General features: G+C 37.1%; 7 protein-coding genes across 8 annotated transcripts; 2 read left to right on the top strand and 5 right to left on the bottom strand.

The window, feature by feature from the left end:
- Positions 1-2,654: 2,654 nt before the first annotated feature.
- On the bottom strand, positions 2,655-5,736 carry LOC110227867 (CLPTM1-like membrane protein cnrB). The gene is given in 13 exon segments (XM_021023754.1): positions 2,655-2,942; positions 3,051-3,218; positions 3,312-3,515; positions 3,518-3,530; positions 3,670-3,860; positions 3,941-3,988; positions 3,991-4,033; positions 4,207-4,442; positions 4,816-4,853; positions 4,982-5,085; positions 5,198-5,292; positions 5,477-5,508; positions 5,675-5,736. Coding segments are annotated over 13 exon segments (1,380 nt in total). The 3' UTR covers positions 2,655-2,796.
- A 201-nt stretch (positions 5,737-5,937) lies between these two features.
- Positions 5,938-7,491, bottom strand: LOC110227634 (eukaryotic translation initiation factor 5B-like). Its single transcript, XM_021022502.1, has 6 exons — positions 7,398-7,491; positions 7,248-7,317; positions 6,686-7,174; positions 6,493-6,612; positions 6,283-6,405; positions 5,938-6,188 (listed from the first exon to the last, which is right to left on the bottom strand). The coding sequence occupies exons 1-6, from the start codon at positions 7,415-7,417 to the stop codon at positions 6,123-6,125; spliced, it is 888 nt and encodes a 295-aa protein (XP_020878161.1). The 5' UTR covers positions 7,418-7,491; the 3' UTR covers positions 5,938-6,122.
- An 851-nt stretch (positions 7,492-8,342) lies between these two features.
- LOC110227631 lies at positions 8,343-11,326 on the bottom strand. 2 transcript variants are annotated; one of them, XM_021022497.1, is made up of 10 exons: positions 11,098-11,326; positions 10,873-11,020; positions 10,462-10,628; positions 10,184-10,301; positions 9,931-10,070; positions 9,687-9,814; positions 9,508-9,613; positions 9,314-9,409; positions 9,066-9,218; positions 8,343-8,996 (listed from the first exon to the last, which is right to left on the bottom strand). In XM_021022497.1, exons 2-10 carry the CDS (start codon positions 10,898-10,900, stop codon positions 8,478-8,480), a joined length of 1,455 nt encoding a protein of 484 aa, XP_020878156.1. In that variant the 5' UTR covers positions 10,901-11,020; positions 11,098-11,326; the 3' UTR covers positions 8,343-8,477. The 2 variants fall into 2 exon arrangements, with proteins under 2 accessions (XP_020878156.1, XP_020878157.1); XM_021022498.1 differs by having other exon boundaries at positions 10,462-10,592.
- Positions 11,327-13,696: 2,370 nt separating this feature from the next.
- Positions 13,697-16,447, top strand: LOC110227630 (E3 ubiquitin-protein ligase UPL5-like). Its single transcript, XM_021022495.1, has 2 exons — positions 13,697-15,415; positions 15,487-16,447. The coding sequence occupies exons 1-2, from the start codon at positions 14,068-14,070 to the stop codon at positions 16,314-16,316; spliced, it is 2,178 nt and encodes a 725-aa protein (XP_020878154.1). The 5' UTR covers positions 13,697-14,067; the 3' UTR covers positions 16,317-16,447.
- A 2,841-nt stretch (positions 16,448-19,288) lies between these two features.
- LOC110227865 (CLPTM1-like membrane protein cnrB) lies at positions 19,289-20,795 on the bottom strand. Its single transcript, XM_021023749.1, has 5 exons — positions 20,700-20,795; positions 20,163-20,276; positions 19,804-20,023; positions 19,504-19,710; positions 19,289-19,434 (listed from the first exon to the last, which is right to left on the bottom strand). Exons 1-5 carry the CDS (start codon positions 20,793-20,795, stop codon positions 19,289-19,291), a joined length of 783 nt encoding a protein of 260 aa, XP_020879408.1.
- On the bottom strand, positions 20,434-24,881 carry LOC9309430 (CLPTM1-like membrane protein cnrB). The gene is made up of 15 exons (XM_021022496.1): positions 24,578-24,881; positions 24,246-24,392; positions 24,046-24,160; positions 23,852-23,946; positions 23,638-23,741; positions 23,472-23,509; positions 22,863-23,098; positions 22,597-22,690; positions 22,326-22,516; positions 21,967-22,186; positions 21,705-21,872; positions 21,455-21,558; positions 21,307-21,344; positions 20,700-20,935; positions 20,434-20,527 (listed from the first exon to the last, which is right to left on the bottom strand). Exons 1-12 carry the CDS (start codon positions 24,794-24,796, stop codon positions 21,551-21,553), a joined length of 1,635 nt encoding a protein of 544 aa, XP_020878155.1. The 5' UTR covers positions 24,797-24,881; the 3' UTR covers positions 20,434-20,527; positions 20,700-20,935; positions 21,307-21,344; positions 21,455-21,550.
- Positions 24,882-25,050: 169 nt separating this feature from the next.
- On the top strand, positions 25,051-27,916 carry LOC9307401 (putative pentatricopeptide repeat-containing protein At5g08490). The gene has a single exon (XM_002873315.2). The coding sequence runs from the start codon at positions 25,306-25,308 to the stop codon at positions 27,853-27,855; it is 2,550 nt and encodes an 849-aa protein (XP_002873361.1). The 5' UTR covers positions 25,051-25,305; the 3' UTR covers positions 27,856-27,916.
- Positions 27,917-27,942: the final 26 nt, after the last annotated feature.

The raw sequence follows: 27,942 nt of genomic DNA, 5'->3' as shown, positions 1-27,942 counted from the left end.
ATTTATTGTCACATAGACATAGGCCACCAATACTCGAATTAGGAGTGTGAAAAAGATTAAGTGATTTAATGCAATTATCTTTTTCTTTGTTTGTCAAAAAATAATGCAAAGGGGTAAGTGAGTGGCATTTTCGTTAATATAGGTGTTTTGTAGAATGCAATATAGTAATTTGAGGATTTCCTTCAAACACATGGTCCCATATCGATTTCCGTTTGAAGTTCGTAGCCGTCGAAGAGCACCATTATTAGGGCTGGGACTATTATCCGGGATCCAGGATCCGATTCGGGATCCGCTCCGGAAAATAGGATATCCGGACCAAGCGGATCCGGATAATAAAATCATGGATCCGCTTAAAACGGATCTGGATCCGGATATCAATATCTTTGTGATCCGGATATCCGGATCCGGATAAATATCCGTTACATAGAAATATCATTTAAATATATTTATTTTCATTCTATAATTTAATATCTGAAAACAAATACTCCCTCTGTTTCACAAAGAGTGTCATTTTAGAGTTTTGCACACAGATTAAGAAAACATTAAATTTTTTATTTTTTCTAAACAAAAACATCATTAACTATATACCTAAACATAATCTGCCCAATAGTAATACAATCTGCAGAATACTAATAGTCATAAAACATAAAAAAACATTAAATTTTGCATTGAAAACCTAAAACGACACTCTTTGTGAAACAAAAATAAAACCTTAAAACGACACTCTTTATGAAACAGAGGGAGTATGACAGAAAATAACGAAGGCTTACAAACTCATATATATAACAGCGTGGGGGAATGCTACTTTTCATAGCTTCTCGATGTGGGACTTTAGTATTTTCTCTTTGCTTTTTGACATCGGTTACGTAAACTCATTTTGTCCTCTGCAAGTGTTATAAATAGCCACTAAAACCTACAGAATTTTTAACTGAATTGGGCTTACAACACAGTTGAGTTGCCCATTAGTTGGCCCAATCAGTTTAATTGTTTTAATAACGTAAGGATCCGGATCCGGATATCCGCTGGATTTTAATTTTTCAAGCGGGTATCCGACGGTCGGAAATCCGGTATAACCGGATCCGGATAAAAAAATTAGAGATCCGCCCGCACTGGATCCGGATCCGGATATCTCAAAAATGCCCAAAAATGCCGGATATCCGGATCCGTCTCAGGGCTAATTATTGGTGGTATCTTAGATGGTTCTTAGCTTATTATCTTAGAATTAAACTTTGAAAAATAAATCAATACATATTAAAATGCTAAGATTTGACTCTTAGCTAAGAGCTTTTGGGAGTGTTAAGAAGGTAAGATTTGACTCTTAACTTACAAAAACCAAAATTTTAATCTTAAACAATGTTAAGAGCTAAAGTTAAGAACTCACTGTTAATGATGGTCTAAGAAAGCCTCCCTCATGTAGGCCTAGTAGCTTAATGACTAATGTGATTCATGACTTTAAAGCATATGAAGTGATGAACATTCTTTGATTTGAAAAGAGTAAAATCTCTTATTTATGTGATTGAAATTATTTTCATAACAACGCTTTTGCAAAAATGCCACTTTTTCAATGCCACTTTTCAAAAATACCCCTTTTTAAAAACCTTATTAAAAAATGCTCTTAAAAATATAAGATTTACCCAAATATGTATGTAATATTATTAAAACATACACAAACTACATTTCTATATATCTAAAATCTTATAAATACTTTATAAATATCTTATAAATGCATTTTAAATACCTTTAAAAACCTTTAAAATATCTTGTAAAACCTTTGAAAAACCTTAAAAATCCTTTAAAATAACTTGTAAAACCTTTAAAAACACCTTATAAAACCTTATAAATACTTGGATCGAGTCTTCAAGTAGTAGTTACAATCCATAAGTACCTTATAAACCTAATAAAACTTTATAAAAATTTCAGATTTAAAAAGGGGCATTTTTAAAAATTGACATCTAAAAGGAGCATTTTTTAAAAGGGACACACCAAAAAGGGTATTTTTAACAATTTCCCTTAAAATATTATTTTTTTTGAAGATAATGTTTGCCCACGGTTATGGAGTCCATCCGACCATGCGGTCTACAACACTAGAAATAATCTTCTTCTTCTTTTTAATTACCAACTAGTTTTAAAAACAAATTTGAAGGTTGATTGATCATCAGTTAGGGAAAAAAAACATCATAAATGTTGTTCAAACCTGTTTTTCATATTTTGTGAAGTCTGTGATATGAAAAACTTGTATTCGATGACTATTCCATTATTTTGTATGTTGAGGTGGATTATCCTAGCAGCTTTGGGATCAACAACAAGATCATAAGAGAAGGCTGTTACTAGTGTTTTATGACCGCGTAACTGTGCACTTGGTAATTGATGTGGCCTCTTTGTTTTCTGCTTATCACGCTTTTGAGAGTTGAAGAGAGGAGTCAGGAGAGATCACAAGGACATGGAGATTCGACTTCTCCAAAATATTGCCAATTCGATGATCCATTGGTGAGTAATGGAAAGTATAGAGATTAGTATGAAATTTGGTCAATCTAGCAAATCATCAAAATATATTACATCTCCTAGAACTCTCTAAATCTGGTACCAGAAAAAGAGTGTCTAGGAAAACACTGAGATCTAGTAAGTTATATAAACAAAACAAAAGTATAACCAAGTGATGTTCTTTTAACACATTTTTTTAAAATTACCCTAAACCAAAATTCCATTTGGATACAAATAGCAGCATTAGCAAAACTTCCTAAAGCAGAACCAAAAACAACTCAAAAATTGTTTGAAAGAACAAAAGCACAAAGCTAATTAGTTTGTTTTCTTGTCATCTTCTTGGTCAGAGATCTTCTTTGTATCCACAGACTCATCCTCACCTCCAAAACCAAACTCGTTGACACGTGTTTTGTCCACAGGATAAACCCATCTCTGGTACAAGTATATTAAGAATATCACATCTGCAACAACAACAACACCAAAATTAGATCATCATCAATTTTTGTGAATTCCAAAACTATCCTACAGACATGTATCAATAAACTCAGGGAAGATGGATTTGTATTCACCATCTCGGAAGACAGAAAGGCGATGCAGCATTGGCATTTTGATGACAAAAGCAAAGAGATCGTCGATGATTGTGTTGAGGAACTTATATGTCATTTGCCTCCATGGTAAATGTGCTACTGACTTCAGCTTATAGTTGATGAACAATTGAGGACACATCATTATGAAACCTGTGGAAACACAAAACACATTGATTTCGACTCAATTGAATCAACCACAAGAGAGTTTTGAGCTGGTCTAAGATACTTTTGAAGGATTTTTACCAAACATGTAGACGCAGCTCGTTAGTGAAGATAGGATCCATGAGTACCAGCTCTTGTGGCGTTCATAGGCAAGTGAATATATGGAGAAACCCACAACAAGGAGGAGGAGCGCATAGGATAAGAATTTAATGGCGATGTCGTCATACTCCTTGGTCTTGTTGATTGCATAGGATTCACGGTCGTGGAACCTCAATCTTGGAATCATCCCACTCGATCAACCTGGGAAGTTTAAATGTTTGCCACGGATTAAATGCAAAGCAAAAAACACCAGATGAACATGTCACTGATTTTTGAATGATGTTACACATGCACAAAAATACTTGACTCAGTGATCAGATTGTGTCATATCAGATGGTACCTCAATCCGCATGGCTTTCCCTATTTTCCAGAACTCGATGCAGACACCAACTCCAGAGCTAGCCAGTATCATCCACGAAGTGTCGTTGTCAAGCAGGTAGAGGAAGATGATAAACTGACAGATAAAATTCAGTACGACAGACTTCGCAGACAGTCCTTCCATAGATTTGTTCTTGTTCCAAAACTGGATATCTGCAGGGAATGTCACGGGTAATTCAATAGCTAATTTCAAGAGGCATTTTAGGAAAGTAGATGTTCGTTGAGGTCTTTACCATTTTTGAATGCAAGGAAGTCAAATACAGAATGAAGCATCGAAACAACATTGTGACGCCCAACAGATAGGGATTTCCTTCCAAAAACACCCTCTGCAAGTAAATTATACACCATCAGAAACATGATCACCGCAGCGTCGATTAACAGAAAACAATTAATCACATCTCTATACTACGTTCGGGATTCCTAGTTAAGAGTCGTTAGATGCACATCCTAGTATATAATATGACAATGAAGCTAACTGGCCATAAAGGACCAGAATTACCTTTAGTTCGTCAGATTCACCATCAAGCATGCTTCCATAGCTACGGTGAATCTGGAAAGACTGATCAATCTGCTGAAACAGCTGCCACTTTGTCATGCTTATGGGGCTTACTTCCAGATTAAGTGGCAGCTCTGAGACCGTCTCATTGATTAAAATCAACTTGTCCCTTAGCAGCCAAAACTCATTGAAAAAAACTGTAGGGTAGTAGTTTACTATACTAGGTTCCACCAGTAAGTCTGCCAGTAAAGTTAAGTAAAGGAAAGAGCAGATAGATATGGACCATCACACCTTTAGCATGGCAAAGTGAAATCATCATAGATTCCCATTCCAAAGATTAACAGAAAAGCAAAAAGAAAAAGGAATTATAGGTTCTTTGTGCATTTATGCACATATACGAAGTAAGGAGATGTGGCACTACTTCCAAGAACCCAGAAACTCACGTTTGGTCCTTGAGAATTTTGAATTTTCAAACAAGTTTAATCCAACCAATGTAAAATTGGCATGGAAGATGATATACATGCTAGTGCCTTTGATTATTAGAGAAAGATGTGTATAGAGAGTTGTCAAAAACTCAAATAATCATAGGAAGATCATCAAATAAAAGGATACAAGGATCAATGTTTGGTGGTACACCATGCTGTGGATAGCTGTACGGAAATCGAAAACAATTACCAAACGTCTTACGAAATTCAATGTTAAGAGTGAACCCAAAAGAAAAGCAAGGATGCCATAAATCCATTATTCATCTATCAATTATCAGTACTAACTAACTTACCGAGTAAAGTCATCGACTAGGTTATTTGTGACATTTGGTTTCCAGTAGGATACCCATTCCACATGGCCCTCATCCTTGAGATCCGAGTCCTTACCATCAACCTCCTGCGAAGTTTGCTTTGTGGTTAGTTCATGAGAATGAGTGCCATCACAGGCTAAACATTAACATAAACACATATAAAAAAATTCCGTATCAGAAGTTTCTGTAGAGACATACCTCAACTTCAACTTTGGATTCATCAGAGTCTTTGGGATTTCCCAACAAACTCTTCTTCTTATCTGCTTTTCGCTTTGGCAAGTAAGTTGCAACGGCTGAAATAGTGAAAAGATTCATCCTGTTTAGCGGATACAAGTGAAGTCCTCGTATATTCACCAATCACCAATCCAACGATTAACAGCAAAGCAAGAAAATAAAAAGAAGAAGCATATTGTGCATCTTATACAAAAATATGATGTAAAGAGATGTGGCACCACTTCCAAGAACACAGAAACTCACGTTTTAGTCCTTGAGAATTTTGAACTTTCAAACTAGTTTAAACCAACTAATGTTAAAAATGGCATGGAAGATGACACACATGCCAGTGGCTTCAATTGTTAGAGAAAGATGTGCATAGAGAATTGTCAAAAACTCAAATTATAATAGGCACATCATCCTTAGAAATAAACGGATACAAGGAGCAATGTTTGGTGGTACACCATGCTGTGGATAGCTGTATGGAACTCGAAAACAATCAGCAAACTTCTTATGAAATTCATTGTTAAGAGTGAAACCAAAAGAAAAGCAAGCATGCCATACCGGTACCAATTACCAGTACTAACTAACGTACCGAGTGACTAGGTTAATTGTGACATTTGGTTTCCAGTTTGATACCCATTCCACAGAGTCCTTACCATCAACCTCCTGTTAATTGTGACATTTGGTTTCCAGTATGATATTTTGTTCTCTTCTTTCTTCGGTTAGAAAAGAAGTTGATGATATATATGAACAACAAGTCTTTGAAACAGAGGCCAAAAGCATGGAAACAGAGATAAACGAACAACATTAGATGTTTAATATTTTTGTTGAAACTGAGCTCATAACCTAGTAATTTATAACATCAGATAGATAGACTTGCACAAAGCAGGTAACTTGACCCCATGGATTATTCGATACTGAAAACGCACTTGAGGTAACACAAGACGACCGCGTCCCTCCTGGATACTCGGTCCTGCAGAAATTAAATTAATTTCAGTTAGCAATTGGGATACAAGGATTAAAAAGAGGTATTTTGTTATCAAGGTGGGAGATCTAGCTAGACCTACCCTGTAACGAGATTTGAGCACATTAATAGATTTCCTAGAAACGTGACTGACAAGGATATCATCACTAATGTCAAAATGGCTTCCAAAGCTAAGTCCTCGTTCTTCTGGGTTTGATGCGACAATCTGTGTAATAGCAAACGAAAGCCAATTATATAATACTAAGATAAAGCTAGCTATAGTATTATTGTTTTGAGATAATCTCAAACCTACCTTGATCATCACCGTGTCGCCTAACCTAGCAGCGTTGACGGATCGGTGGTCCTTTTCAATCCATGCAATACGTCCTATTTCCAGGCAACCACTTCGCAGATTGCAAATGGGATATCCGACCTGAAACCAAAAAAGAAATGAGCTGTTCAACAGATGCATGTTTGAATAGTTAATAGATAATACGGTAGGGAACCTTAATGTAACCATGAACAACTACAACTCCGAGGACAACTGGGTCGTCCTTGTTAAACACACAGTTGGGTAAGATGCGGAGGACGCATGGGAAGATTGCTTCATCATCCATTTCAGTCTCCTCTCCCAGCCGTCTGATATGCTCTTTGAATTGTTGGCACAGGGTTTCAAGCACACTGCCACGGATTACTTTGACTTGCAATCGTGCTGCCAGACGAGACGCCTCATGTGTCACGTCCACTCCAAACGCCAAGATAGTGGAAAACTGCCGTTTCCCATCACTGATTTTAAAGGCCTTCCTGATCTCCACTGGGGTGATAGTTCCTAAGTCCATAGCTCTTACAGGTATATCCACCTCGGGGGATGTCAAGAAGTCGACCAGTACTTTCAAGGAATAAGTGGTAGAAGCTACGGCTAAAACACCCTCCGCACTTGTGGTCAAATTGTTCACAGATTCCATATCGGTATCGTCTCCAAAGCCCGGAAGCAACTGTCAGATTCATATATGAGACTAGAGAGAGTATATACACTAAGCACAGAAAGAAACCAACGAATTAAATTACCATATCTGTTATCATCCTAGGTGTTTCTCCGGGAATATTAAAAACATCTCCATCGGTTAAACTAGGCAAACTGAAAAAAACCCGGATCAAATCTCAAATAGATTTCATCTATAGAAGAAATTAAAGGCCAAAATCACAAAGAAAGCTTACTCGAAACTCCAAATCGCCATGGGAGGAGAAGAAATCGGACAGGGGCGACGATGCAGTTGCTCCGTCCAACACACAAAAAAAAAAAAACTATAAGTATCTATCGATAGTAAGGGCCTTGGGCCCAACGAATAAAATAGGAAGTCCATAGCCCGACCCGTACATATTTTAGACCGGGTAGGGAAACATATGGGTTTAGATAAGTGTATACCGGAACTTTGATAATTAGTTATCCCCGGTTTTGTATGGTAATTAATATCCACGATTTCTTTTTTTCTTTCTAGTCATAAAATCTCATCAAAAGTTTGAAAACCAGTGATGATGGAGTTCCATGAGCACAAATTTCTCTGGTTCCCAATTTCATTTCGCTACATCAACCATTCCACACTTTGAGTACATCTCTATTGTAGCATTACGCACGTAAATGTTATCAAAGAACCCGTTCTCTCTAGCATAGCCTTCTACTAATCTTCGGCCAATCTCCAATTCCCCTAGATTCGCACAAGCGGGGAGAACACTAACTAGAGTAATATGGTTTGGTTTCACGGATTTGTCTTTCTCCATACACAAAAACATCGTTAAAGCTTCAGAGTAATTCCCGTTCTGAGAAAACCCAGAAATGACGGTGGTCCACGAGGTTACGTTCTTACAAGGCATTGAGTCAAACAACTCCATCGCCGCCTTCATATCACCTCGTCTTTGGTAACCCGTGATCATTGCATTCCACACGGGTACATCTCAGTTAGACATTTTGTCGAACACTCTGCGCGCACAACACGATGCTCCCTAGCTTCGCATAGGCAGTGATTAGAGCAGTGCAGCAGAACGAATCGGACTCAAACCCGGATCAAAAAACTGAGAATGAAGCAACCGTAAAGGTCTAGCCGACGAAAACGAAGCAGAAGCTGCGAAAATGAAATTGAAAGTGTGGTGTTTTGGGCGGAACGCAAAATAAAAGATTGACTGCTTAATGCAAGAAAACGAAATCTTTTTGAATACATGGAACCACATTTAGAAAGAAAACAGAAGCAAAATAAATATTCAATGTATTCAGATTCAAGTTTAGACTAATTCTGGCCATGGTCAACCAATCCATGTGAATCTACCTTGAACAGTAACACCCTGACGTCTTCTCTCAAGCAGATTCTTCACAGATTGCCAAATTGAAGTAGTGGCTTCAGTTTCATACTTCAAGTTTTTAATGTGCGAGTTTAAATCATCACGCTCCACAAGACTAAGATCATTAACAAGACACTCAAACACCATTGGCAGTTCTTCCTCGAATGAAACCGAGCTTCTTTTCTTGAAATAATTCTCTATAGCTTGAAGAAGAAAACCTTCGGACATCGGTTCCATGACGGAACGTAAATAGCTCTTCTTCTCCTCAAGAACCTTTGCAAAGCCTTTCTCCACCCCACTGAAAATAGCCTCCAACAAAGCTTCATATTTGTCTCCCACAAACCCAAAATGCGAATCGAGTAGAACCTTCATCTCACTCACAGAAATGTTTGCCTTGAAATTATCCTTTATGGCCATGATCTTCTCCTCAGCAATGTTTGAATGAATCCATGACCTAACATGAGCTTCAATATCACGCACTACCTGCCATATCACATATATAATATGTCGCAACACCCAAAATCCAAATAGGACTTAGAAACCGAAACAAACCTCTGTTCTGGCAATTTCTTGGATGCCGCCGCAAATAGATTCAAGGTTGTCACTGATGATAGAGTCCACAATTCTGCACCGAGTTTCATATGGAATGCCTGGCTGCTGAAATGAACCATGGAGAAAGCTAAACATCCATCCACGTAAAGGTTCCTTAAAAGAGACAGACATAATTTAGGTCGGTTAATCCAAAGACAAGATATTTTTACCATAAACTTAGTACATGGTTAAATTAAGGCCAGACATACATAGCAAAAATCATTGGCATATCTTTGAGCTAAAGAAGTGGCCATCATATGTGCTGCATTATTTCTCAGAAGGTCATCCGTTCCTAAGGGATAAGCCTAAAAAAAATGGAGGAAAAGAAAACCCATGTGAGTTACCAGATGCACAATAGACTAGATAGTAGCAGAAACCAAAACATCAAGTGAGATAGACTAACCATCAAAACATGAGCTTTGGTTTTCTGGAGTGCATGCCTTACGGACATCTTGACAAACTCAGGAACAACGGTCTCAATTGCTTGCGACACAGCATATTCCAACTTACTGTGACATAAACGCAGGGGATATAAGCTAAATCTATTAACTATTGTGTAGAGCTAATGCGACAGCATCAAACCTTAAAGGCAATCGTGGATGTAATCTCGGGTTGATGACAACAATCTGCTTAATTTTCTCAATGGCAGCAGTTGAATCCGAAGCCATACTTTTCTCTGATGCAGAAGAGAGGAGGTTTTTGATGAAATCCTGCAAAGGGAAAAATTAGGGCTTAGGTTCAATGAATTGAATTCTATTAAGTTGACTCCCCAGTTTTCCTCCCCAATACATACTGAGAAAGGAAAAAAAAAAAGGCAGCTACAAACCTTGACAACATAATCTTTTCCTCCAGATACAGTCCAACGACCATCTGGAGTGAATCTGAGTACATTGACCCCTCGAGTGTGACCCTTGTAAGTATGGATGCAGCCCTTCTTTCTTATATCCCATATCTTGAGATTGGTGTCTAGAGAACCAGAAGCAAAACACTCACCAAAAGGGTAAAAATAAGAGCCGGGTGTAGCTGACTAACAGAAAATGAGAAAAGTATTTAGATAATCATAGAACTATTAAACTTACCCTTTGCCTCCTCCAGATCCCAAAGTTTAATTGTACCACTAGCAGCCCCTGCTGCTAGTAAGCCTTCCGAAGCATCAAACGTTACTGAATCAACCCCACTCGAGTGCCCATACAAACTCTGACCATAAAACCCCACAAGTAGACACTCAGACAGAAAATCATCCATCCCGCTCGACTACAATATACCTAAAAGTGTGTCGCAGTTCCCCTAAAACTAGCTCATATCCTACCAGAGGCATTCCACAATAGAATAAATGGAGGGACAGGTGAGAACTAACCAGGATGGCGTTGGGGTTACCAATAGCCCACAGATTGACCTTGTGATCTTCCCCGCCTGTTACGAGAACCCTTGAGGACTTCCTCCCAATCTTAAGACAATTAACAGCAGCAGAATGTGCCACAAATTCCTCTTTTTGAATCACACAAGTCAAGGCTAAACAATACTCTGAGATGAGACTCTAGTCAAAGAAGAAATTGACTAAAAAGTCTTAAAATTTGGAGGCGCACAGATACCGAAAAGTCATAAATTACTTCACAAAGCGCAAAACACAAAGCTAAGAAGTGCATACAGATCTCGAGCTAAAAGGAGCAGATCAAGCATGACACTGGAGTCAATCAATGATTTTCACAAACAAACCCTAAAGAAGAAATCAGAGAAAATTGGTGTATATAAACAACAAAAAGGATACGGAGCTTGTAGGCGCGCTTGGTGTTCATGGCGGAAACGAAACCCTTACATCGGCGACCATCCAAATTCTTCTACTCACGAACAGACAAAAACCTCGAAAAATTCCAGCTAGTGCAAAGGCACCTTGAGATCTCAACAGCAATTTCAATCTGAAATCTCGCAAAGATCAGTAATAACAAATGGGGAACAACCCAATTAGAGAAGAGGTGAAGAAACTATAGCATACCAGCAAAACCCAGAAAGCCAATCTCAGCTCAGAAACCAAGTTTAGGGGATGAAATTGATTGGAAAAGAAAGAATGCAGAATGAAGAAGAGTATCTTGCAGTAAACGTCGTTGTTGCCTTTACGAAGAAGATAAAAAATGGATTTGTTGGATGAGTTAACTTATATTTCAGAGTGTGTTTTCTCTCCTCTAATGGCGAAGAAGAGAGGAGAGAGATATGAATGAAAGAAAGGAAGCTGTTTTATTATGGAAAAATCATCGTGACCTATACGAATTATACGCCAACACCACACATGCAGACTATTTTAATGTCTCGCTAACTACACGAACTATTGGTATTACATACGGACATCCCCGAACAATCATCGGTTATGTGTGCAACACCATAACCATCATTTTCAGATAATATAAATGTCTTGTTAACTACACTAAGTATTTTTCCATCAAATTTTTTTTTTAAAAAAAGTAATTAAAAAATAAAAAATAACTAAAAAGTAAATATTACACTATTATAAATTATATATATATATATATATTATAACTTTTAATGCATTTTACTTTTAAGTTAAATTAATTTAACTAATTTAATATTTATTATATTAAATTGTTGAAAATTTAAAATAGTCACTTAGTTAAATTATACATCACTATAAGTTAAATAAAACTATATAATATATCAATGTAAATTATATATACCATAACCATCATTTCCAGATAATATAAATGTATTGTTAACTACACGAAATATTTTCATCATTTTTTAAAAACTAAATTACAAAATGAAAAAATAACTAAAAGTAAATAATACACTATTGTTAATTATATATATGCATTATAACTTTTAAAGTTTAAATTCTACATATGCAGTATCCCTTATAATTTTAAGTTAAATTAATTAACTAATTTTTAATGCACACATATGTTTTATATGAAATTAATTTAACTAAATTTTTAAAAGTGTCACTTAATTAAATTATACATGTTCATTATAGGTTTAAGTTAATTAACAAATTTTTAATGAACACATATATTTTTTATGGAACTAGTTTAGTCTTTATTACATTAAAATTTTAAAGTTAGACTAGTTATAATGTACATATATAATTTACATTGATATATTATATAGTTTTATTTAACTTATTAGTTTAAAAAAAAAATTGATGAAAATACTTCGTGTAGTTGACAAAAAAAGAAATATTTCGTGTAGTTAACAAGACATTTATATTATTTGGAAATGATGGTTATGATGTTGCACACATAACCGATGATAGTTCGGGGATGTCCGTATGTAATACCAATAGTTCGTGTAGTTAGCGAAACATTAAAATAGTCTGCATGTGTGGTGATGTGTTGGCGTATAGTTCGTGTAGCTGACAATGATTTTTCCTTTCATTATTTACTTAGCTCTTCATCTCTATTCAAAATTCCAAAAAAAAAAAAAAAAAAATTCATTTTTTTGGGGCAATGTAACATTTCTCAATTTTTACAAAATCGAATTACTAATGATTTCTGTAATTGATTTACTGCCAAAATACCACATTAGGCCCATCGCATTACTTTCTTGGTAAATCTAATCTACCTGTTCAAACAGACTAAACTAAATTTAAAGTTGATTCCTGAATTTAAATGTTAAAACTATTTATATTTGGTTCAGTTCTAAATTCAAATGTAACGGTATGATAAATCCCGAATCAGCACTCACCGAGAGCACGAGATAAGGGCAAATCAAAGCCCAGAAGGTGAAGGATCACCTCGAAGATCTAAGATTTGGTGTAAATGGAAGATGATGATGATCGAAAGAAATAAAGGAGATTGAAGAAGATAATTTGTGTTTTTGATTGATTAAGTTTCTCAAAGATGGCCAAAGGCCTACATATACTCGATCTAAACACACTTAGACTTGGTTTACTGGAATAGAGTAACTAAACCGGAAATAAGATAATTGAGAGTTTGGTTTAACAGAACCAGAATATATGCTTATCCTGATACATCAAACTTTAAAACATACCAATCTGAACTTTAAATGCATTCAGGTTACTTTTATATTTTAGATCCGAAACTAAAATATCTAAAACAAAGTTAAGTTAAATGTGGATCAACATCCCAATGGTGTTTTTTTTTTTTTTTTTTTTTTACTTTAATACAAAAATATTCTGATATAATATGATAATTTTTCCTTTTTCAAATATCACAGTAAATTATTTTTTAAGTGATTTTTGTTGTTGGTGTTCTTTTTGTCAGTTCAAAGAAAAGGTGATATTTTTCCTTTTTTGTCTATTATATGTATGACTAGTTGACTACTAATATTTGTAAGCAATTCTTATTAATGTTCTTATTAATATTTGTACATTTCGTTATTTGATACGGTTGATATTTTCAAAAACTCTAGTTAGTAAGCAATTCTTTTCAAAAATATTGAGTATTATCTTGTTTGAAATTCCTGTCGGTGTTATAGTGCACAATTAACAGGAGATGGTCGTTTAGAAGAACGATAACCGGTTTTGTTTGGTTTCCTAATCGGTTTAGGTTTTGTAAATCGAATTTATATTGTTCCGAATTAATTTCTTGACAACATATACGAGATTTTTAAAAGAGGGCCGGTAATAGAATGTAGCATTTAAACTATGCTTATGAATTAATCGAATACGTAGTACATTATTGTTTGCAAAACTAAACGAGGATTAGATAACCGCTATAACCAAACATGAGATAAAAACGAACCGGAATCCGAAATCGAATGCTCCAGACTTCAGGTGCTCCGCCCGATCTTCATCTGGATCCGGGTCAACCCAGTCAATAACTTTTCAAGCGTTCCCCTTTTTCTTCATGATTCAATTTCTCATAGGGTTTCTTCCACGGCTTCGCATTTCTTGAGTAGACCAACGGGCGACTTCCGACGAGAGCAAGAAGCGGACCTTCGGTTTTCAGTTTCTTCTAGGTAGACTTTGGGTTTCAATTTCTTCAACTAGAAGATGCCATCATCATGGGAGTTGCCTCTGGAAGGTTCTTCTGATTCCGCCAGAGTGGAGTTCTTCGTTAGGATTATACCAAATGGAGATATTCTCCGGGTCGAAGCATTTATAGACGATAGTGTGAATAATACCGTCAATAGAATCACGACTAAAAAGGAGATTCCAGTGACGGAGCACCGATTAGTATATGGTGGTAGACAGCTACAGACCGACCAATGTCTCGGGGATTACTCCATTGAACAGAACGCACTGGTCTATCTGGTTGGTACCCAGTACTCAAACTGGCCCGCCGTTGATTCATTCTTTGAGACAGTGGTCAATGTGTACAGAGGCCAAATTGGCCATTCTGAAATCAGTGAAAAGCTCGATATGTTCTTTGACGTGATACCTTGGCACAGTGAAGATGCAGCAGTTGAATATCTGCAAAATTTCTCAGCATCTTCAGTTCCCTCTGCTCTTGTTATGCTATATTCTTCCCCCATTGAAAATGATGAAGTATTTGCCAAACACTCCATTCGCAAGTTCTTAACAAAGTGCAGAGATCTGCCTTGTACTGCACACAAGCAGATTATACCAATGATATATGAACTGTGTAGAATGCTTAAGAAAGTCCGCCCTGATAAGAAACTTCATTGGTCTTGTTGGACTGTCTTCACTTCCATGTTAGATTGGGTAGACACCTTCCCTTGCGAGGGCATGCGGTTGTTCGTTAAAAGGGCTACCATATCATTTCTTATGGAGATAGCGTTTGTTCTTCACTCTAACATTGCTGCAGATATGAGTTACGATGCAATCTTTAAGGAACTCGTGATAGCTATCGGATCATCTTTGAATGAGGATGAATCAGCGTTTTGCCCCGAGTATCTCTTTTCTCTAAAAGCTATTAATGCCCTATCGAGCAGCATCCGGGAATTTGCTAAAGATGAACTCATGAGTGTTCTAAAGTCTAGGAAGGCTGCATTATGCACCCTTATTACGAGATTTGCAAATAGAGGTGATGATCACCAATGGTTAAATGAGTTAAAGGACTTAACTAACTTTGAAGCTAGGAGACATTTGGCAATGCTAATGTTGCCTATTTTGGGTCATGGCCTGATGAGGAAGGATATCAAGATACCTCGGTCCAATCTATTAGTGGAATCATCCTTGCAAATAATGGCTGCAAGCCCGGAGTCACTCCAACATGGGATTTCTGTAGAGTTTGACCTTGAGCCAGGCATAGGTGACGGTGTTACTCGAGAATTTTTACTACTTTTGTCCGAAGAGATATTCAGATGTGATGTTAAACCTCCTCCTCCATTCTATGTTCCATATACTGAACATGCTAGAAGATTTTCCCCAAATCCAGGTATGCATTGTGCTATTAGAAGCTGTGGGTTTTGGAGTATCTCGTGCCTAAGTCTACCCTTATCTATGCAGGATTCATGGTGAATACCATGTTCGAATTTGCCGGTCGTGTGATGGGTGTGGCATTGATGCATGAGATCCAGCTGAATGTATTCTTTGATCGTATCTTCTTTTTACAGCTAGCTGGAATGGAAATTGGTTTGGAGGATATCAAGGAGACAGAACCAATCTTGTACAAGAGTCTTAATGACATGTTAGAAGATCCGACTAAAATTGGAGATGGTTTGACTTTCGAAATCGACGTCAAGAGAGGGGATAATGTCTTCTCAGAGGAGCTCTGTCAAGCTGGTAATTCAATAGTGGTTACAAGGGAGAACGTAAATGAATATACGGATCTATATGTCAGGCATAAGTTTGTGAAGAGCATCTCCGAACAAGTATCTTTTTTTGCAAAAGGATTCAGTGATATGCTTCTTGGTTCTACACCTCATACATCATTCTTCCGAAGCTTGTTGCCAGAGGATTTTGATCTTATGTTTGGTGGGGATGTAACCGGAATCATAATGGAAGAGTGGAAGGCTCATACCACCTATGACTCGGGATTCGAAGCTACGGATAGAGAAATTGGTTGGTTCTGGAATATAGTGGAGGGAATGACAGAACCAAGCCAGCGGAATTTACTAAGATTTTGGGCATCCATAGAATTTTTACCACATGGAGGATTTAGAGGATTACCAAAGAAATTTAAGATTTTGAAAGCTGCTGACTCCGAATATCCTTCATCTAACACATGTTTTTACATTCTCCATTTGCCTGCATACGAAACATTTGAAGAGATGAAGACAGTTCTTGAGAACATCTGTGGTGATGACTACTACTACATCGGATTCGGCCAGGCATGAACCTTGAAAACTGGTTTCTTATGCAAGACCCCAAAAGAGTTTAGATAACACTATAAAGGTATGAACATGTCTTCTTTTGTAGGAGTAAATGATTAGAAAATAGAAAAAACAAATCGGCTGAATTGGTTTCTTATGCTCTCTGTTTTCTCTTGCTCAGTCACGAGTAGAGTAGAGTAGAGAGAGAGAGAGATATTTGACTTTTTTACAAAACATATAATTGATCTTTTTGGCGGACAAATTTCTCGTATGGTGGGATATTACGGAACTGCCCATTGTGTTCCACAAATGGGGCAATAATTAGTTATGTAAATGAGACAGGTGAATTGCCAAATTGACATATTAACTAAAATTATACTCCAAAAGATAAGTAAGTTTTATTGTTTGGAAGGATAAATTAAAAAACGTTTTCTTATTTTAGTTAAAAACTGGAAGATTGATGATCAATATTTAGGAATATGAGTGTCAAAAAAAAAAAAAAAAAACTGTTTTAAATGTCTAAGATAATTATGAATTTCAGTTTTAGATTTATTGAACCAAAAATGAAAATAAATAACAAAAACACTATCTAAGATTATTAAAGGCAGAGTCAGGAAAATACTGTTATACTATACTACAAAAAAAAGGAAAGAGGGGACATTCTTCTTGAAGATTACCAGAATTTATTGTCACATAGACATAGGCCACCAATACTCGAATTAGGAGTGTGAAAAAGATTAAGTGATTTAATGCAATTATCTTTTTCTTTGTTTGTCAAAAAAATAATGCAAAGGGGTAAGTGAGTGGCATTTTCGTTAATATAGGTGTTTTGTAGAATGCAATATAGTAATTTGAGGATTTCCTTCAAACACATGGTCCCATATCGATTTCCGTTTGAAGTTCGTAGCCGTCGAAGAGCACCATTATTGGTAGGGCTGGCACTATTATCCGAGATCCGATTCGGGATCCGCTCCGGAAAATAGGATATCCGGACCAAGCAGATCCGGATAATAAAATCATGGATCCGCTTAAAACAGATCCGGATATCAATATCTTTGTGATCCGGATAAATATCCGTTACATAGAAATATCATTTAAATATATTTATTTTCATTCCATAATTTAATATCTGAAAACAAATATGAAGGAAAATAACGAAGAGTGTCATTTTAGAGTTTTGCACACAGATTAAGAAAACATTAAATTTTTTATTTTTTCTAAACAAAAACATCATTAACTATATACCTAAACATAATCTGCCCAATAGTAATACAATCTGCAGAATACTAATAGTCATAAAACATAAAAAAAACATTAAATTTTGCATTGAAAACCTAAAACGACACTCTTTGTGAAACAAAAATAAAACCTTAAAACGACACTCTTTATGAAACAGAGGGAGTATGACAGAAAATAACGAAGGCTTACAAACTCATATATATAACAGCGTGGGGGAATGCTACTTTTCATAGCTTCTCGATGTGGGACTTTAGTATTTTCTCTTTGCTTTTTGACATCGGTTACGTAAACTCATTTTGTCCTCTGCAAGTGTTATAAATAGCCACTAAAACCTACAGAATTTTTAACTGAATTGGGCTTACAACACAGTTGAGTTGCCCATTAGTTGGCCCAATCAGTTTAATTGTTTTAATAACGTAAGGATCCGGATCCGGATATCCGCTGGATTTTAATTTTTCAAGCGGGTATCCGACGGTCGGAAATCCGGTATAACCGGATCCGGATAAAAAAATTAGAGATCCGCCCGCACTGGATCCGGATCCGGATATCTCAAAAATGCCCAAAAATGCCGGATATCCGGATCCGTCTCAGGGCTAATTATTGGTGGTATCTTAGATGGTTCTTAGCTTATTATCTTAGAATTAAACTTTGAAAAATAAATCAATACATATTAAAATGCTAAGATTTGACTCTTAGCTAAGAGCTTTTGGGAGTGTTAAGAAGGTAAGATTTGACTCTTAACTTACAAAAACCAAAATTTTAATCTTAAACAATGTTAAGAGCTAAAGTTAAGAACTCACTGTTAATGATGGTCTAAGAAAGCCTCCCTCATGTAGGCCTAGTAGCTTAATGACTAATGTGATTCATGACTTTAAAGCATATGAAGTGATGAACATTCTTTGATTTGAAAAGAGTAAAATCTCTTATTTATGTGATTGAAATTATTTTCATAACAACAATTTAATATCATATTTTTTTGAAGATAATGTTTTTTAAGTTTTCGAAGCAGTGTAGTTTTCTTCTACCTTTTTAGCCTAGAAATAATCTTCTTTTTTTTTTAATTACCAACTAGTTTTAAAAACAAATTTGAAGGATGATTGATCATCAGTTAGGGAAAAAAAAACATCATAAATGTTGTTCAAACCTGTTTTTCATATTTTGTGAAGTCTGTGATATGAAAAACTTGTATTCGATGACTATTCCATTATTTTGTATGTTGAGGTGGATTATCCTAGCAGTTTTGGGATCAACAACAAGATCATAAGAGAAGGCTGTTACTAGTGTTTTATGACCGCGTAACAGTGCACTTGGTAATTGATGTGGCCTCTTTGTTTTCTGCTTATCACGCTTTTGAGAGTTGAAGAGAGGAGTCAGGAGAGATCACAAGGACATGGAGATTCGACTTCTCCAAAATATTGCCAATTCGATGATCCGTTGGTGAGTAATGGAAAGTATAGAGATTAGTATGAAATTTGGTAAATCTAGCAAATCATCAACTTACATCAAATATATTACTCTCCTAGAACCCTCTAAATCTGGTACCAGAAAAAGAGTGTCTAGGAAAACACTGAGATCTAATAGTAAGTTATATAAACAAAACAAAAGTATAACCAAGTGATATTCTTTTTAACACATTTTTTAAAATTACCCTAAAACGAAATTCCATTTGGATACAAATAGCCGCATTAGCAAAACTTCCTAAAGCAGAACCAAAAACAACTCAAAAATTGTTTGAAAGAACAAAAGCACAAAGCTAATTAGTTTGTTTTCTTGTCATCTTTTTGGTCAGAGATCTTCTTTGTATCCACAGACTCATCCCCACCTCCAAAACCAAACTCGTTGACACGTCTTTTGTCCACAGGATAAACCCATCTCTGGTACAAGTATATTAAGAATATCACATCTGCAACAACAACAACACCAAAATTAGATCATCATCAATTTTTGTGAATTCCAAAACTATCCTACAGACATGCATCAATAAACTCAGGGAAGATGGATTTGTATTCACCATCTCGGAAGACAGAAAGGCGATGCAGCATTGGCATTTTGATGACAAAAGCAAAGAGATCGTCGATGATTGTGTTGAGGAACTTATATGTCATTTGCCTCCATGGTAAATGTGCTACTGACTTCAGCTTATAGTTGATGAACAATTGAGGACACATCATTATGAAACCTGTGGAAACACAAAACACATTGATTTCGACTCAATTGAGTCAACCACAAGAGAGTTTTGAGCTGGCCTAAGATACTTTTGAAGGATTTTTACCAAACATGTAGACGCAGCTCGTTAGTGAAGATAGGATCCATGAGTACCAGCTCTTGTGGCGTTCATAGGCAAGTGAATATATGGAGAAACCCACAACAAGGAGGAGGAGCACATAGGATAAGAATTTAATGGCGATGTCGTCATACTCCTTGGTCTTGTTGCTTGCATAGGATTCACGGTCGTGGAACCTCAATCTTGGAATCATCCCACTTCGATCAACCTGGGAAGTTTAAATGTTTGCCACGGATTAAATGCAAAGCAAGAAACATCAGATGAACATATCACTGATTTTTGAATGATGTTACACATGCACAAAAATACTTGACTCAGTGATCAGATTGTGTCATATCAGATGGTACCTCAATCCGCATGGCTTTCCCTATTTTCCAGAACTCGATGCAGACACCAACTCCAGAGCTAGCCAGTATCATCCACGAAGTGTCGTTGTCAAGCAGGTAGAGGAAGATGATAAACTGACAGATAAAGTTCAGTACGACAGACTTCGCAGACAGTCCTTCCATAGATTTGTTCTTGTTCTAAAACTGGATATCTGCAGGGAATGTCACGGGTAACTAAATAGCTAATTTCAAGAGGCATTTTAGGAAAGTAGATGTTCTTTCTGGTCTTTACCATTTTTGAATGCAAGGAAGTCAAATACAGAATGAAGCATCGAAACAAACATTGTGACGCCCAACAGATAGGGATTTCCTTCCAAAAACACCCTCTGCAAGTAAATTATACACCATCAAAAACATGATCACCGCAGCTTCGATTTACAGAAAGCAATTAATCACATCTCTATACTACGTTAGGGATCCCTAGTTTGAGTCGTTAGATGCACATCCTAGTATATAATATGACAATGAAGCTAACTGGGCATAAAGGACCAGAATTACCTTTAGTTCGTCAGATTCACCATCAAGCATGCTTCCATAGCTACGGTGAATCTGGAAAGACTGATCAATCTGCTGAAACAGCTGCCACTTTTTCATGCTTATGGGGCTTACTTCCAGATTAAGTGGCAGCTCTGAGACCGTCTCATTGATTAAAATCAACTTGTCCCTTAGCAGCCAAAACTCATTGAAGAAAACTGTAGGGTAGTAGTTTACTGTACTAGGTTCCACCAGTAAGTCTGCCAATAAAGTTAAGTAAAGGAAAGAGCAGAGATGGACCATCACACCTTTAGCATGGCAAAGTGAAATCATCATATATTCCCATTCCAAAGATTAACAGAAAAGCAAAAAGAATTAGGAAGCATAGGTTCTCTGTGCATTTATGCACAAATATGAAGTAAGGAGATGTGGCACTACTTCCAAGAACCCAGAAACTCACGTTTGGCCCTTGAGAATTTTGAATTTTCAAACAAGTTTAATCCAACTAATGTAAAATTGGCATAGAAGATGATATACACATGCTAGTGACTTTGATTGTTAGAGAAAGATGTGTATAGAGAGTTGTCAAAAACTCAGATAATCATAGGAAGATCATAAAATAAAAGGATACAAGGATCAATGTTTGGTGGTACACCATGCTGTGGATAGCTGTACGGAAATCGAAAACAATTAGCAAACGTCTTACGAAATTAAATGTTAAGAGTGAACCATAATAAATCCATTATTCATCTATCAGTTATCAGTACTAACTAACTTACCGAGTAAAGTCGTCGACTAGGTTAATTGTGACATTTGGTTTCCAGTAGGATACCCATTCCACAGGGCCCTCATCCTTGAGATCCGAGTCCTTACCATCAACCTCCTGCGAAGTTTGCTTTGTGTTAGTTCATAAGAATGAGGGCCATCACACTGGCTCCATTACAGGCTAAACAATAACATAAACACATATAAAAAAATTCCGTATAAGAAGTTTTGATGACAAAAAGGCGAAGATGGATTTGTATTCACCATCTCGGAAGACAGAAAGGCGATGCAGCATTGGCATTTTGATGACAAAAGCAAAGAGATCGTCGATGATTGTGTTGAGGAACTTATATGTCATTTGCCTCCATGGTAAATGTGCTACTGACTTCAGCTTATAGTTGATGAACAATTGAGGACACATCATTATGAAACCTGTGGAAACACAAAACACATTGATTTCGACTCAATTGAATCAACCACAAGAGAGTTTTGAGCTGGTCTAAGATACTTTTGAAGGATTTTTTACCAAACATGTAGACGCAGCTCGTTAGTGAAGATAGGATCCATGAGTACCAGCTCTTGTGGCGTTCATAGGCAAGTGAATATATGGAGAAACCCACAACAAGGAGGAGGAGCACATAGGATAAGAATTTAATGGCGATGTCGTCATACTCCTTGGTCTTGTTGCTTGCATAGGATTCACGGTCGTGGAACCTCAATCTTGGAATCATCCCACTTCGATCAACCTGGGAAGTTTAAATGTTTGCCACGGATTAAATGCAAAGCAAAAAACATCAGATGAACATGTCACTGATTTTTGAATGATGTTACACATGCACAAAAATACTTGACTCAGTGATCAGATTGTGTCATATCAGATGGTACCTCAATCCGCATGGCTTTCCCTATTTTCCAGAACTCGATGCAGACACCAACTCCAGAGCTAGCCAGTATCATCCACGAAGTGTCGTTGTCAAGCAGGTAGAGGAAGATGATAAACTGACACATAAAGTTCAGTACGACAGACTTCGCAGACAGTCCTTCCATAGATTTGTTCTTGTTCCAAAACTGGATATCTGCAGGGAATGTCACGGGTAACTAAATAGCTAATTTCAAGAGGCATTTTAGGAAAGTAGATGTTCTTTCTGGTCTTTACCATTTTTGAATGCAAGGAAGTCAAATACAGAATGAAGCATCGAAACAAACATTGTGACGCCCAACAGATAGGGATTTCCTTCCAAAAACACCCTCTGCAAGTAAATTATACACCATCAAAAACATGATCACCGCAGCTTCGATTTACAGAAAGCAATTAATCACATCTCTATACTACGTTAGGGATCCCTAGTTTGAGTCGTTAGATGCACATCCTAGTATATAATATGACAATGAAGCTAACTGGGCATAAAGGACCAGAATTACCTTTAGTTCGTCAGATTCACCATCAAGCATGCTTCCATAGCTACGGTGAATCTGGAAAGACTGATCAATCTGCTGAAACAGCTGCCACTTTGTCATGCTTATGGGGCTTACTTCCAGATTAAGTGGCAGCTCTGAGACCGTCTCATTGATTAAAATCAACTTGTCCCTTAGCAGCCAAAACTCATTAAAGAAAACTGTAGGGTAGTAGTTTACTGTACTAGGTTCCACCAGTAAGTCTACCAATAAAAGTTAAGGAAAGAGCAGATATGGACCATCACACCTTTAGCATGGCAAAGTGAAATATTCATATATTCCCATTCCAAAGATTAAAAGAAAAGCCAAAAGAAAAAGGAAGCATAGGTTCTTTGTGTATTTATGCACATATATGAAACAAGGAGAGGTAGCACTACTTCGAAGAACCCAGAAACTCACGTTTTGGTCCTTGAGAATTTTTAATTTTCAAACAAGTTTAATCCAACTAATGTAAAAATGGCATGGAAGATGATACACATGCTACTGCCTTTGATTGTTAGAGAAAGATGTGCATAGAGAGTTGTCAAAAACTCAAATAACAATAGGAAGTAGGAACATCATAAAATAAAAGGATACAAGGATCAATGTTTGGTGGTACACCATGCTGTGGATAGCTGTACGGAAATCGAAAACAATTAGCAAACGTCTTACGAAATTCAATGTTAAGAGTGAACCCAAAAGAAAAGCAAGGATGCCATAAATCCATTATTCATCTATCAATTATCAGTACTAACTAACTTACCGAGTAAAGTCATCGACTAGGTTAATTGTGACATTTGGTTTCCAGTAGGAAACCCATTCCACAGGGCCCTCATCCTTGAGATCCGAGTCCTTACCATCAACCTCCTGCGAAGTTTGCTTTGTGTTAGTTCATAAGAATGAGTGCCATCACAGGCTAAACATTAACATAAACACATATAAAAAATTCCGTATCAGAAGTTTCTGTAGAGACATACCTCAACTTCAACATTGGATTCATCATCGTCTTTGGGATTTCCCAACAGACTCTTCTTCTTATCTGCTTTTCGCTTTGGCAAGTAAGTTGCAACGGCTGAAATAGTGAAAAGAGTCATCCAGTTTAGCGGATACAAGAATCTCACTACCAACAACTGTAAAAAAGGTTATTTGTCTAACGAAAGGGAAGTCTTACGGTGTGTCTTGCCAAAGCAGTTAAGAGGTTGGTATTCAGGATCATTAGGATCTATAGGATAGCCAGATCGAGCAAAGAAGACATGAGCATACAGACTTCCATTATTCTTCAGTGCCTGGAACAACAAACATCTTAATTCAATGGAGCAAATATATTAATCTCGAAGGAAGCAAATGAAAAAAAACCCAAATTTCTACTACCTCGGATGGATAATATGTCATTGACAAGGTCCTAGTGCTCTCTGGCTTCCACACAGCATAAGGTATGTTTGTCTCGTGCCAAATAAGCGCACCTTCATTGCCAAAGTCATTGAATTTCTCATGCTCCGAAAGATAAAACCACATATCCTGGAAAAACAAAAACACAAAACAGTAAAACCCTAAACCACTCCGAAGTGGAAAAACACTCAGACAAGAAAAATTCTGTGATTCGACCATAAAAAATAACGTACTTTATTTCAGAAGAGAGAAACGAATCAAATTGCATGAATTAACGAATAGCAAGTAATCAACACAATTAACCAGAAAATTACCATGGGCTCTCCCCTCTGAAAGAGATTGGACATAAGATGAGAAGGCTTAGAAGGATCCGATGGTTTTTGTTTCGGAGAAAAGAACTTAGAAGCAAAGTAGCAGAAGACGGCGATTCTAATGATTCCGGTAATTGCCTGCCCAAACCCACCAGCTTGTCGTTGCTGCTGCCCATCACCGCCGTCAACCACCGCAGCTGTTTCACTTGCCGGAGGCGCCATATTCGCAGAAAGATGCTTTCGTCAGTGCCGATTCAAGCTGAACTATGTAACTTTACCGTGTGAGATGTGTAAAGCAGAGTCGACGAGAGAGATATATATTTATGGATTTTTTTTTTTTTTTCTATTTATTCGAATGAGAATAAAAATCGTAAATTTGCACGTAAGGACCTAAAGTAAATTAATATATTCTTAGTTAGCCCTTCAGTTTTAATTAAATCATATTCATAATTTTCAATTCACTCAGAAAAAAAAAAAAACTCTCGCTTGCTTTGATGGAGAGATGGAGACTGAGCGACACCTTTATTGCTTGATAAATTAAGGAACTTGATAAAGATATTGCTTTATCAGTTTCTCTATGTCTGTTACATATGGACAACGCTTATTTCTAGACTAGAGTGTTACAAGGGTAGGAAATCGTTCTTGCATATCAGGTGTTTGTGAAAATGTCTGATCCAATGTAACGTGGATTTTGTGGATAAAGGAACGTTTCTGGGATATTTAGGGTAAAGATGGTACCTTTACGGCAATTTGTTCAGAATTTCAGACTTTTGTCTGGTTTTGGAACTGATCACAGGGTTTTTTTGGATGTTGTCAAAGCTTGTGCTTCAGTGTCTGAGCTCACATCAGGGAGGGCTCTGCACGGTTGCGTGTTCAAGCTTGGTCATATAGCCTGCACTGAGGTCTCGAAGTCAGTTCTTAACATGTATGCGAAATGCAGGAGAATGGATGATTGCCAGAAGATGTTTAGGCAAATGGACAGTGTTGATCCTGTTGTTTGGAATATTGTTCTGACTGGACTTTCTGTTTCTTGTGGTCGTGAAACGATGAGGTTTTTCAAAGCAATGCACTTTGCAGATGAACCTAAGCCCAGCTCCGTTACCTTTGCGATTCTTCTTCCTGTGTGTGTTCGCCTTGGGGATTCATACAATGGGAAAAGTATGCATTCTTATATTATTAAAACCGGTTTAGAGAAAGATACACTTGTGGGGAATGCTTTGGTTTCCATGTATGCCAAATTTGGGTATATTATTCCTGATGCTTTTACTGCATTTGATGATATAGCTGACAAAGATGTTGTCTCATGGAATGCGATTATTGCTGGGTTTTCTGAGAATAAGATGATGGCTGATGCATTTAGATCGTTTTGTCTAATGCTGAAAGAACCTACAGAGCCAAATTATGCAACAATTGCAAATGTTTTGCCAGTTTGCGCTTCCATGGGCAAGAACATTGCATATCGAAGTGGGAGACAGATTCACAGTTATGTTGTGCAGAGATCTTGGTTGCAAACCCATGTTTTTGTATGTAATTCACTTGTGAGTTTCTATTTGAGAGTCGGAAGAATAGAAGAAGCAGCCTCATTGTTTACGAGGATGGGTTCCAAAGATCTGGTTTCATGGAACGTTGTCATAGCCGGTTATGCATCAAATCATGAGTGGCTTAAAGCATTGCAGTTATTTCACAACTTGGTGCAAAAGGGGGATGTTTCTCTTGATTCAGTAACTATTCTCAGCATCCTTCCTGTCTGTGCGCAGTTAACTGACTTGACCTGTGGGAAAGAGATCCACAGTTATATTTTGCGCCATTCTTACCTTTTGGAGGATACATCAGTTGGTAACGCTCTCATTAGTTTCTATGCAAGATTTGGTGACACGAGTGCAGCATATTGGGCCTTTTCACTGATGTCCATGAAGGATATAATATCTTGGAATGCTATACTTGATGCCTTTGCAGACAGTCCAAAGCAGTTTCAATTTTTGAATCTCTTGCACCACTTATTTAACGAAGCAATCACTCTTGACTCTGTTACTATTTTAAGCCTACTCAAGTTCTGCACAAATGTACAGGGAATTGGTAAAGTAAAAGAAGTTCATGGGTACTCAGTTAAGGCTGGTCTTTTACACAATGAAGAGGAACCCAAGCTTGGCAATGCATTGCTTGATGCATATGCCAAATGTGGTAATGTTGAATACGCTCATAAGATTTTTCAGGGTTTATCAGAGAGGAGAACTTTGGTTACCTATAACTCATTGTTATCAGGATATGTTAATAGTGGAAGTCATGATGATGCTCAGATGCTGTTCAGTGAGATGTCTACTACTGATCTGACCACTTGGAGTTTGATGGTTCGTATCTATGCTGAAAGTTGTTTCCCTAATGAAGCCATTGGTGTTTTCCGTGAGATTCAAGCTCGAGGAATGAGGCCTAACACTGTGACTATAATGAATCTCCTTCCTGTTTGTGCGCAGCTAGCCTCTCTGCATCTAGTAAGACAATGTCATGGATATATTATTAGAGGCAGACTTGGTGATATCCGCCTGAAGGGGACTCTACTAGATGTATATGCTAAATGTGGCAGCTTGAAGCATGCATATTCTGTCTTCCAGTCAGATGCTCGTAGAGATCTGGTTATGTTCACTGCTATGGTAGCTGGGTATGCTGTACATGGTAGGGGTAAGGAAGCACTTATGATCTTCTCTCATATGATTGACTCAAACATAAAGCCCGATCATGTTTTCATAACTACTCTGTTGACTGCATGCTGTCATGCGGGATTAATACAGGATGGATTGCAAATATATGACTCAATAAGGGCAGTTCACGGTATGAAACCTACAATGGAACAATATGCTTGTGCTGTAGATCTACTTGCTCGAGGGGGTCGACTTGATGATGCATATTCTTTCATCACACAGATGCCAGTTGAACCCAATGCAAATATATGGGGAACACTGTTAAGGGCGTGTACAACCTATAATAGGATGGATCTGGGGCACTCAGTTGCAAATCATCTTTTGCAAGCTGAATCTGACGACACCGGAAACCACGTTCTCATATCGAATATGTATGCTGCAGATGCTAAATGGGAAGGCGTGATGGAGTTGAGAAACCTAATGAAGAAAAAGGAAATGAAAAAGCCAGCGGGATGTAGCTGGCTAGAAGTGGATGGGAAAAGGGATGTTTTTGTGTCTGGAGATTGTTCTCACCCTCGTAGAGACAGTATTTTTGACTTAGTCAATGCTTTATATCTTCAGATGAAAGAGCCTGTGGTGTTTTAATCGATGAAAATTGTGAAACATACCCATCGTACAAAAACCTCAATACAGAGCCACAGAGGAGAAGATCACCAGGAAAAATCTACAATC

This window comes from Arabidopsis lyrata (assembly GCF_000004255.2).
Source record: "Arabidopsis lyrata subsp. lyrata unplaced genomic scaffold ARALYscaffold_6, whole genome shotgun sequence".
NCBI classification, from domain to species: Eukaryota; Viridiplantae; Streptophyta; class Magnoliopsida; order Brassicales; family Brassicaceae; genus Arabidopsis; species Arabidopsis lyrata.
This window is presented reverse-complemented; position numbering and strand designations above follow the sequence as displayed.

What these genes read in the sequence shown, in the direction of transcription:
- LOC110227630 (XM_021022495.1), top strand. Translation starts at nt 14,068, where the DNA reads ATGCCATCATCATGGGAGTTGCCTCTGGAAGGTTCTTCTGATTCCGCC. An exon ending in AAGATTTTCCCCAAATCCAG is followed by an intron (nt 15,416 to 15,486) that starts GTATGCATTGTG and finishes TTATCTATGCAG; the next exon opens with GATTCATGGTGAATACCATG.
- LOC110227631 (XM_021022497.1), bottom strand. Translation starts at nt 10,900, where the DNA reads ATGAACACCAAGCGCGCCTACAAGCTCC. An exon ending in GTAACCCCAACGCCATCCTG is followed by an intron (nt 10,302 to 10,461) that starts GTTAGTTCTCAC and finishes TTTTATGGTCAG; the next exon opens with AGTTTGTATGGGCACTCGAG. An exon ending in ATGCCAATGATTTTTGCTAT is followed by an intron (nt 9,219 to 9,313) that starts GTATGTCTGGCC and finishes GTCTCTTTTAAG; the next exon opens with GAACCTTTACGTGGATGGAT.
- LOC9307401 (XM_002873315.2), top strand. Translation starts at nt 25,306, where the DNA reads ATGGTACCTTTACGGCAATTTGTTCAGAATTTCAGACTTTTGTCTGGT.
- LOC9309430 (XM_021022496.1), bottom strand. Translation starts at nt 24,796, where the DNA reads ATGGCGCCTCCGGCAAGTGAAACAGCTGCGGTGGTTGACGGCGGTGAT. An exon ending in CTTCCTTGCATTCAAAAATG is followed by an intron (nt 22,517 to 22,596) that starts GTAAAGACCAGA and finishes CATTCCCTGCAG; the next exon opens with ATATCCAGTTTTGGAACAAG. An exon ending in GGAAAGCCATGCGGATTGAG is followed by an intron (nt 22,187 to 22,325) that starts GTACCATCTGAT and finishes TAAACTTCCCAG; the next exon opens with GTTGATCGAAGTGGGATGAT.
- LOC110227634 (XM_021022502.1), bottom strand. Translation starts at nt 7,417, where the DNA reads ATGGCGATTTGGAGTTTCGA. An exon ending in CTAGGATGATAACAGATATG is followed by an intron (nt 7,175 to 7,247) that starts GTAATTTAATTC and finishes TGAATCTGACAG; the next exon opens with TTGCTTCCGGGCTTTGGAGA. An exon ending in TTGTTCATGGTTACATTAAG is followed by an intron (nt 6,613 to 6,685) that starts GTTCCCTACCGT and finishes TTTTGGTTTCAG; the next exon opens with GTCGGATATCCCATTTGCAA.
- LOC110227865 (XM_021023749.1), bottom strand. Translation starts at nt 20,795, where the DNA reads ATGAAAAAGTGGCAGCTGTTTCAGCAGATTGATCAGTCTTTCCAGATT. An exon ending in GTGAATCTGACGAACTAAAG is followed by an intron (nt 20,277 to 20,699) that starts GTAATTCTGGTC and finishes TTTATCTGTCAG; the next exon opens with TTTATCATCTTCCTCTACCT. An exon ending in GAGCTGCGTCTACATGTTTG is followed by an intron (nt 19,711 to 19,803) that starts GTAAAAATCCTT and finishes GTGTTTCCACAG; the next exon opens with GTTTCATAATGATGTGTCCT.